This window comes from Diospyros lotus, chromosome 5 (genome assembly GCF_014633365.1).
Source record: "Diospyros lotus cultivar Yz01 chromosome 5, ASM1463336v1, whole genome shotgun sequence".
Classification (NCBI taxonomy): domain Eukaryota; kingdom Viridiplantae; phylum Streptophyta; class Magnoliopsida; order Ericales; family Ebenaceae; genus Diospyros; species Diospyros lotus.
The window spans coordinates 41,551,075-41,561,890 of NC_068342.1; the positions used below are offsets into that span (position 1 = coordinate 41,551,075).

The following is a 10,816-nucleotide window of genomic DNA, read 5'->3' on the forward strand; positions in this document are numbered from 1 at the left end:
AAAAGAGGAGGAAGATTGGTTTATATAAACTTTCAAGTTGCAGTGAAACTGTGGAAAACATGGAACATCTGCATCACAGTGCATGGAAGCCGGTGTCTACCGTGGACCTACATCAGCAGGATCAGGTGACATTTTTCATCTTTCTCTCTCTCTAGTAAATTGCACTTGGCATAGTAAAGGTTCTCTAAATTACATATACCTCCACATTTTAAAATTAGACTAATTTTTCATCTGTTAGACAGCTGAAAATAAATTCGTACAAGTATCTAAAATGTAAAATGTACCACCTACAACGTAAATTTAGCAACTTGGCTAATCAGTGTAATTTTAAAAACACGAATACCATTCTCATTAAGTGAACAAAAATAAAAACTCGACATGTTATTGATTTAATGTGTGAACAGAGCGGTGTCTACCAACTAACTTGTTTTATTTATGAAAAACACTGTTGCATTGTCTTGAAACCAACTACCAAGATGATGAGAGGATCGTTAAACCAAATGAACAAAAATAAAAACTTAACATGTTATTGATTTAATGTGTGGACAGAACAATGTCTATTAAATAATTTATTTTATTTATGAAAAATACAGTTGCATTGTCTTGAAACCAGCCGCCCTAGGCTTGATGGGAAGATGATGAGAGGACTGGCTGGTAGTCAAGGGCCATACATTCGGCTTAAAACGTCTATCTCGTGGACAAGGTAGACCCCCCACTGATCCATGCTTGTTAACAAACAAGGTCTGTGCCAAACAAATCCATGCTTGTTTGGATGCCTACATTATGGCAATGTTATTTTTAATTTGAATAATTTATTTATTGTGGCATATTTTTAGTATGGAGATGGGAATTGTGTGATAAAAATATATGGTTTCATGAAAAAAATAAAATGAAAATTGAAATTATTTGTAATTTGACCTTTCACTATTAGAGATATCATGCGTAGGGGTAATTATTCTGTTTGAACTGGTATTTGTTGAGATCTTAAATTGAAAATCGGTCTGATTAAGGTGGTCAGTACTTTTTTATTTTTTTCTTGTTTTTAATATAATTTTTTAAAAAATTAGTGTCATATATATTTTGTATATACAGTATATTATTTTTTATTTTAATAATTATTATTAATTTTTCATCTTAGATCCAATTGAAATTTGAACACTCTTCACCATATGATTAAGGGATAAGTCTCGAAAGTCAGAGAAGGTGATCGATGGGGTTACCGAAAAGGGGTAAAAAGATGAAATTGCCCCTGCTCAGCCTTCTCCTCTCTGCTATTCTCCTTCTCCCATGGTCTCGCGCCCAGCCCTCGCCTTTCTCGCTTCTCTCATGGCCGCCGACCACCACGCCTTGCCTCACATCGTCGCATCGCCTCGCAACACCTCGTGCGCCCGTCGCTGCATCCAGTGACGGGCGACGAGACGAGGTGATGATGCTGGCAACGAGGTGAGGCGAGGGCTGACAATGGCATCTATTGAAAATTTGTATTTTGAGTAAGGGTGTTTTGGTTTTTTTAATTATATTTTGTAAGTCTCTCTGCAAGGTTATTCGACCTTATAGTACAACTCATGATTAAGATAATTCGTTGGAACTAATGAAAGGTTATGATGAGTTGTCCTTTCGTAAAAATTTTTAAAAAAATTCTAAATGTCGTGATTGATGATGAGTTTCAATGAAACTGAAACAAATTTCATTTTGAATTTTTCACAACTCACCATGTGAGTCTCCACAAACTTTTTTGTAGGTTTCGAATGAAACCCAAAATGGTATATTTCATTGTTAAAGACAAAGAACCTTACTACTTTTCACTCGAGATATAAAACATAGACAATCATGGCGTAAAAAAAAAAATAAAAAAAAAATAATAGGTAATGATATTTAAAAAAGAGGGAGGACAAAATGATCGATTGTCATCGTAGACGGCTAATTGCGAAGTCAATGACATTTTTAAAAACACAAAATGGTTAATAAAATTCAATCAAACAGGGGAGGTTGTGAGTGAAATTTTATCTTTAAATTAATTATTCTTTATTTTAATAAATAAGCATTTTGTGAGCAAATTAAATTAATTAATTATATGATTAGGACAATGGAATGGAATGGAAGGCCATGACACTCTTGGCTGTGGCTGCTATTTCCATACATCAAAGTCTCTGTTGTTTGGTTCACATCTTCCGTCAAGAGGCCAAGTCTGTCTACCTTTTCCCACCTTACTCAGCTTTCTTTGACTACAAAAATAAATGTATTGGGTCCTTGTGGGCATAGCTAGTAGTTGAGATCGTACATGACTTGATACAAAAATTTTTAATTTTAGTTGTTATATAGTTGGTGTGAGGTCCCATATTTAAATTTTGCTTTGAATTCCGTGATTTACGTTTCTTGTTGAAATCTTAAGGCTAAGCAGTGGAGATCCTTAAAGTTAGGGATTTTTTTTTGTTTTTATATACAAAAATAAATGCATTGAAAATAATATATATGGTAGGGTAGAGGCTTACTTCTATATTTGGTATTTTTTCTTTCCTTTTACAATATATCAACTTCAATAATTCAGAGTTAAAGGTTTTACAGTATTTGGTAGGTCGCTTTCTCCATAAATGTTGGGGGGGAGAAATTGTTTATGATCACAATTATTATTTCTTTCATCACAACCACATCAAATTTTCAAACTTTGGAAACGTTTTGCACATGGAAGGTGAGAAATTAATCTTTTTCCATTGACGGTCACCAATATATCTTGACTTTGACTTTTGGGTAACTAAATGTTATTCTCTTAAAAAAATAAAAAATAAAAGGTAAATTACGCCCACCAGTTAAGATGTTTGATAAAAACACAAGTGACATCGATATTTTAAAAATAATAAAAAATCTTTTGTAACTCCTATTATTATTTCATAAATGTTAAAAAAAAAAATTAGTGAGATGAAGATAATACCTCACGTTTTCTCTCTCCATTCTTCTCGTGCGGTAAACTAACTAAAATTTAATTGTTTGTTTGTCCTTTTCTATTTCGTTCAACAATAGTTTAGATATTGTCAAACTAAAGATTGAGAGAGAAAGATTGATAAATTGTCAAATTTTAGCTAATTCGCGAGATAAACGAGGAGGATAGAGAGAGGGGAAATAAAATGTAACATTCCAAGAGTTCAGAAAAGTGATAGTATATATCGATAATAAGTAAGAAAAGAAACAATACCAGATGGATACCTTTTAAGCTAAATGTAGGCAAAAAACTCTCAGGTTAAGCATATTTGAACTGTGGAAGCTTAAGGATAGGTGACCCCCTGAAAAGTTCGTGTAGATCTATCAGGATAAATTGTTTCGATTCTTACTATCGCTCGATGCAGGATGTTACAAAAAATGCGAGAGAAAATTGTGACTTCCATTATATCTCCATGAAAAATCATGTGGTTGACTATGTTTATTCAAGGGGTCAAATTTTTAGACTTTATTTCGCGACGAAACCTATTAGTTCACATAGGTGAACTGTGGGTTTTAGATAGGGTAAAATAGGTCCGAGTCGAAAATTAATTGTAATTGAGGGACCTCTAGAGTTTTTCACGTTATAAAAAAAGTAAAAAAAATAATTTTAACAATAATAAGATAAAAGTAAAGTTAGAGTTTATAATGTTAGGAAATATTACTATTATTTGTTTAATATCGAGGTGTCTTCGTTTTTTTTTTTAAATCTCAAGAATATTATGTGTAATTTAATTTTTGAAAATTTATAAAAAAAAATATTTACATTCTCAATATTTGTGTGACTATGAAAGAATTTATTTATTTTTTAATATCTACCATTCATTAATCCTTAATTCTCCAAAAACATTAAATACCACGTGATGTTGTCCTTGACCGTTCCGCCTTTTTCGTGCGACAATAATTGGCTCATATTTTACATAAAAATAAAATAAAAAATAAAATTAGTGTACCATTTATCTTATTCTTGACTTTTTCTTCACAAAAAATTATTTTTTTATAGTTGTCAATATAATAATAAATCTATAATGGCGGCGGAGTACTCCTCTTGAACTTCCAATCTATGAGAGATCTGTAAAACAAAGAACGATTAGGAGTGCAGGGTATTTATTATGTGGGCCCTCTAATATTTTCATCAGTCTTAACAAAAAAAAATAGAAAATTATTTAAGTTTTATAATAATTATTGCGTATCTCAGTTAAAAAGATTATTATTTATATATAGAGATTGAGATTGTAAAATAAATATATATTTAAATTTTTTGAAATTATCTATTATAAATTTTTAAATACAAAAATTTTAAAAATTATTTAATGTATTCTCATTGTATTATATCAAAGACTCGAAAAAGGCTCCTCGGAGGGAGGGGAGGGTCTTCTGATGGACACCCGAGAAAGACTTCTAATATAGCTAGGAAGGAGAGACCTGTAGGAAGGTTTTTTTGGGAATTGTCCTGTCGAAAAGGTTCACTTCAGACCCTTCCTCTTGGATTTAAGCCCATTTTGTTAGGCATAACCATAGTGATTGATTGGAACGCGAGCCAGGGGGTTTTTATATTTAGGTGACGTCTCAAATTTTGATTAATTTAATAAATATTAAAAATAAAATATTAGATATTAAAAATTTACTAAAAAGTACAACAAAATTGAGAGCCAGTGGGTTCCAAGCTTTGTCTTCTTATTTTGTGGTTTATATATTTTACATCAAAATAAAATAAAAACAATAAATTTACAGGTCTTTATTTTTTTAATTTTTATTTTAGATTATGTGCTATCACTCATGTCTTATCGAACTCACTCCATGATCATTACGAGGGAGATAAATCAGAAATGTGCCTGGGTGACTAAATTATTTACGAGGTAGTATACCAAATAAGAGGTATAGTACATAATACCCATAAAGAATCATCCCCACAAAAGAGTAAAATTCTGATACTGCGACTGTCATGACAACACAACCGTTATTAATTGAGTAGGTGGATGGTCTAAAGACAGAAGTACTTGATAATAGTACGATGAAGAACGTGAGGCTAGGGATGGTCTAAAGAAAGAAGTAAATATTGTAGTTTGACATAGTATAATGAATGTTAAGGTACGATGAATTTGAAAAAAAAAAAAAATATCAAATTTGTCATTAGTACAGTAAAATATTAATGTTCTTTTCAATGGATGAGTAGGAAAAAAATAGCTCGTTTAAATTGATTTAATTAAATCGATCGAAATTATCAAAGTGTTGAATCATAAAAGAAGTCGATTATGACATGATAGTTTTAAAAATCGTGTGAAGTGGTTTGATTTGGACTTTTAACTTTCGTAAATTGACAAATTTGATTGCCCGCTGAAATTTCAAATAAAATTATATTTTTTGTGATTTGAATTTTTTACTTAATCATAAAATTATGAATTTTAATTGATTCTCGAGTAAATAACAAATTCAAAATACCATCAACTTTTGTACTTGACTCTGACAATATTAATTTGTAACTTGAGTGGTTGGGTTGGTTTAATCGATAATTAATGATTTGAATAAATGGATTATGAGTTCGTCAAGTAAATCGTAGAGGTGAGAGTGACAAGAATTAAGAGCAACTCCGATGAATGCACTAAACTCAACGCCAACTTCAATAAATACATCATTTTGGTATTTGACACAACTCCTAATTATCAAATTTGGTGTTGAGTAAATAGTGTAATATTAATTTTTTTTTTAATTTTATCTCTTTTCGTATAACTTCAAAACAACTTATTCATTTTTATATTGTTTATCACTTTTATTATATTTATATATTTTAATTAATAATTAAAAATATAAATTAAATTGTTATAAAATATATATATCGATAGAAATATTTTATTAAGATCTATAAAATAAATATAATATTGAATATATTTTAAAATATTTAATATATTTCATAAATATCATGTTAATATAAAATGAACTAAGTTTGTTTATGTATATGAAAGTTTTTTATTTTAATAATTACTTGATAGAAAGAAAATATTTTTAATGTAAAAATTTAATTAATTAATACTTAATATTATGCTAAGTTAAATAAATAAATTAATATTTATTAAATATTTATATATAAAATATCCTTTAAAGATTATCTTTGCACTAATTTAGTGTTGCACATTGGAGATAAGACCAAATTGATGTTGAAAAAATTGGTATCGGAGTTGCTCTAAGTAGAGAATGGCAAAATAGAGTTTGACAAAAGAAGAGAAAAGTCAAACGTAGAAGCCTATTTATACCCTACAAGGGCCTATATGTAATTAAAATATAAATATAAGGACATTTTTTAAAGAGTATTAAAAATTCAATTAACTTAGTTTTTAACCAAATATTTTTATATAGTCAAATTGAAACCAAAAATCAAATCTGTAATTGTTTTGTGAAATAACTCGTCTTTCAAGAGAAATTTTCTCATGAAAAATATTTGTCCGAGAGAAGTAGAGGGAAAGTCCTTCAGGATAAGAAGTTCTCGTAGGAAAATAACAAATATGTCCTAGTAGAGAACGAACAATAACGAGTTGCCTCCACGGGTGTAGCACAGATGGTTTACAGGGTAGAAAATTGCACTCAGTAATGTAGGTTCGAGTCATGACAATCATAGTGTGGGAGTTTCATCCTCTTGTGGGAGTGACTCCTTGTAGGCATTATGCACTGTGTTTCCTACCTTGGAGGCGGTCATGTACCATGATTAACCCCTCTCACGTGCGTGACGCAGTGTGTGAGGGGCCCTTAAGATGATGATGAATTTCACCTTTTACGCCCAATAAGGAGTTCTCTCAGAGAGACATACTGCAAGCCATAATCCACGCAGTCGACCCATCCGACCTTACAACACAAGTAGCTTGCTTGAGACATTTTTTCTTCATCCTCATATGGGGGATTTCTCACAAATGTCATTTCTGAGCTTAAATCTTAGGACAACACAACACTGTATAAAAATGACCTAAAAATATTTTGAAAACACAAAAATGACCCTGATGAGACGTTTTCGTGCATCATCATATGGTAATGCTGCAGTTACACTGAATAGTTTCTTCGCAATAGAGCCTAAACATAATAAAACAGAGATTGATCGTGGGCTTGGGCTTGGGCTTGGGCTGTGCGTTCAATGTGAGGCCCAACCGAAGCCCACGAGGCCCGACCACTGGACCGCCACACAGAGAGAGAGAGAGAGAGAGCTTATATATATCCATGGCTTTCTCTTTCGCTGACCAGTTCATATCTCTCTCTCTCTCAGCGGGAGATTCAGTGGAAAGGGAGAGACAAGATGGCTCTGCCAAGCGCCAATTCAGTCCATCTCCTCAACAATCAAGGCCAAATCTTCTTCTCCCCGCCACCTTCTTCCTCCTTCTCTGCCTTCCAAACCCCCGCCGCCGCCGCCGCCGCCAAGGGCCGACTCATCACCGCCGTCCACGCCGCCAAGAAGTCGTCCGATTCGGCGCCGCCGGCGACATCCACCGCCAAGCCGTCTCCATCTCCGCAGAAATGGACCGTCGAAAGCTGGAAATCCAAGCAGGCCTCTCAGCTTCCCGAGTACCCCGACAAGGCCGAGCTCGAGTCCGTGCTCAAAACCCTAGAATCGTTTCCGCCGATCGTCTTCGCCGGCGAGGCTCGCAGCCTCGAGGAGCGCCTCGGTCAGGCCGCTCTTGGGAACGCTTTCCTCTTGCAGGGCGGCGATTGCGCCGAGAGCTTCAAGGAATTCAACGCCAACAACATCCGGGACACTTTCCGGGTGCTTCTCCAGATGAGCGTTGTTCTTATGTTCGGTGGCCAGATGCCTGTTATCAAGGTCCTTAATCTTCTTCCCCCCCTCTCTCTTCCTTTCCCTTTCATTCATTTATTCATTCATTCTCTCACTCTTTGCCCTTTTCTTTCCGTGCCCAAAGTTTATAATATGGTATGCAATCAGCTCTGATACCAGTTGTTAGACATTATCATGCCGATTGGAGCAGTCTGTTTATGTTATTCTGCATCAAGTGGATATCAGAACAATGTTAACAAGTGATCTGATTTATTTCGGATTAAATGGTATCAGTATTGTATAATATCTGAGAGTAGGAATTTGAGTGTGGATTGAATATCCGATTTTAAAATCATGGTTGTTGATTCTTTTTCTTTGAAAGGTAAGGCAAGTGGATATTTTTATCTTTTTTGTTTGTGTTCTATGTCTCAGGATATGACAAAATAGGAAAGGGGTTAGAAATTGTGGACAAGAATATTCTCAAATAGTCTCATGGGTCAAATTTTGAGCATGAAGCTGTTTCTTTGTATCTTTTTACGATTTCGGTTCATCATGATTAAAAATCTCTGAGATGATTAGAAATGGTAGTAAAAATTAGTAGCAGTTAATCTTAATGATATTTTGGTAGTAAGAATAAGAATTGCAGGCCATTGTCAAAGCCGAGATTTAAACTGTTTTGTGTTATGCTAATTGGGTATTTTTGAGATGGCTATTGATTGAATGGTTCACTCTAGTAAAAAACTTGATGGGTGGATTTGGTTAGATCATAAGTTCCTTCTTATTAGTTGCAAATTTTATTTTTTTGAATTAATCTTTGTCCTATTTTTGATAATTGATTGATATGAAAAATTCAAAGACTGCAGCTTTTGTGATAAGGGACTGATAGTTATGAGGATGGCTCGTTAGGTTGGAAGAATGGCAGGCCAATTCGCAAAGCCAAGGTCAGATCCATTTGAGGAGAAGGATGGTGTGAAGCTTCCTAGTTATAGGGGCGACAATGTCAATGGGGACGCTTTTGATGAAAAGTCAAGAGTCCCGGATCCTGATAGGATGATCCGTGCTTATACACAATCTGTGGCGACATTGAACCTGCTTAGGGCTTTCGCTACCGGTGGGTATGCCGCAATGCAGAGGGTTAACCTGTGGAATCTTGATTTCACTGAACACAGTGAGCAAGGTGATAGGTATGTACTAGCTCCTTCAAATGAACTTCAATTTCCTAGGCAGAGTTGAAACTAGCTCCTTAAGTTTAACTTAAAACTTTTAGTTGGCTGGTATCATTGATTTAACTAGTTCTTCTCTATGGGGATGTCCTACAGGTACCGTGAATTGGCTCACAGGGTTGATGAAGCCATAGCTTTCATGGGCGCTGCTGGCATCTCGGTCAGCCACCCAGTGATGGCAACAACAGAGTTTTGGACATCTCATGAATGTCTGCTTCTACCTTATGAGCAGGCACTTACAAGGGAAGATTCAACTTCTGGTCATTATTATGATTGCTCTGCTCACATGCTTTGGGTTGGAGAGCGCACACGACAACTTGATGGGGCACATGTTGAGTTTCTGCGGGGAGTTGCTAACCCACTTGGAATTAAGGTATTCCTACGTATGAATATTGTTTTTTGTCTTGCTAATGCTTGTGGTCTATAGTTCCTAATTGTTATCTTTGAACTCTTTCTACATGGTATAAATTTCTTTTTTAACTTGTCATTTAAATCCGATAAAATAAAAAATGATATCATTTTTATATATCTTTTGCTTTTCAAATGGTGAAATTTGGTTTTCCTGTATTTGTGAATTCTGAATTAGAATTAAATAAGCTTTAGCAAGGCATCTGAATGCAGGTCAGTGATAAGATGGATCCAAATGAGCTGGTTAGGCTTGTAGATATACTGAATCCACATAACAAGCCTGGGAGAATAACCATTATAACTAGAATGGGGGCTGAGAATATGAGAGTAAAGCTTCCCCATCTAATCCAGGCAGTCCGCAGGGCAGGCCAAATTGTCACATGGGTCAGTGACCCCATGCATGGAAACACCATTAAAGCTCCTTGTGGCCTGAAAACACGTTCCTTCGATGCAATCAGGGTATGTTTGCTATACTTTTATCTCAGCGACAAGTTTCCCTATCGTGGTGAATTTATATATTAAATCCATTGGTGGATTGTTTTCTGAAAGTAACTACTGGACTTCAGTTTCAAGTGTTTGCTACTCATGCTGTTGATTTTGCAATTAGGGTTCTAGTTTATAATATTCTCTGGCTCAGAAACATTGTCTTTTTACAACCTACTATAACTGCTAAATCCCACTTAGAACATGGAAAGTTTATTATGAAATTAGAGTTCTCTTCTTCTTCTTCTTCTTCTTCTTCTTCTTCTTGTTTTGAGTTAAAAGGCCGTCTTTGATCTCCATGAAGAGGAGCATTGATCATATCATTCAATACTTGATGGACAGGCTGAGGTGAGGGCATTCTTCGATGTCCATGAACAAGAAGGAAGCTATCCTGGGGGGGTGCATCTGGAGATGACGGGGCAGAATGTGACCGAGTGTGTGGGAGGATCGCGAACTATCACTTACAACGACCTGAGCTCGCGCTATCACACTCACTGTGACCCGAGGCTCAACGCTTCGCAGTCTCTGGAGCTCGCCTTCATCATCGCAGAAAGGCTTCGAAAAAGAAGGCTTGGACCACACCCCTCTTTCAGGCTGTAGGAAGCAGCCAGCCACCTCTGGTTTGTTACCCTCTGCTTGAATTTCCAATACCTCCTTACTCTATGCATGCTTTAGTGAGTGTTTTTTTGTTACGAGTCACCAAAAGTTTTAAGTCTAGCTTCCAGGTTTAAAGCCATACCCTATATATCCTTGTGAAATGGATGTTTAGACCCGCAATAATAAACGTGGTTTAGTATCTTAAACCCTGAGTTACGGTTATGGAACATCTGGCAATCAGATCAGTTTTAGTACTCCACGAAACAAATATTGTCAGCTCTTCATTTGAGGGGGGGTCCCTTCTCTTTGCTAAATGTGTTTAATTTTCTAAGCTTGGAAAGTGCTATAAATAAATAGGATAATGTTGTTTCTTTGTGAA

The 10,816-nt window shown here is 34.9% G+C and overlaps 1 protein-coding gene across 1 annotated transcript; it reads left to right on the forward strand.

The window, feature by feature from the left end:
• Positions 1-7,196: 7,196 nt before the first annotated feature.
• LOC127801920 (phospho-2-dehydro-3-deoxyheptonate aldolase 2, chloroplastic-like) lies at positions 7,197-10,816 on the forward strand. Its single transcript, XM_052337452.1, has 5 exons — positions 7,197-7,774; positions 8,633-8,910; positions 9,046-9,322; positions 9,571-9,816; positions 10,183-10,816. The coding sequence occupies exons 1-5, from the start codon at positions 7,253-7,255 to the stop codon at positions 10,438-10,440; spliced, it is 1,581 nt and encodes a 526-aa protein (XP_052193412.1). The 5' UTR covers positions 7,197-7,252; the 3' UTR covers positions 10,441-10,816.

Coding starts and splice junctions, on each gene's coding strand:
- LOC127801920 (XM_052337452.1), top strand. CDS start 7,253: ATGGCTCTGCCAAGCGCCAATTCAGTCCATCTCCTCAACAATCAAGGC. Junction 8,911..9,045: donor CACAGTGAGCAAGGTGATAG/GTATGTACTAGC, acceptor GATGTCCTACAG/GTACCGTGAATTGGCTCACA. Junction 9,323..9,570: donor CTAACCCACTTGGAATTAAG/GTATTCCTACGT, acceptor ATCTGAATGCAG/GTCAGTGATAAGATGGATCC.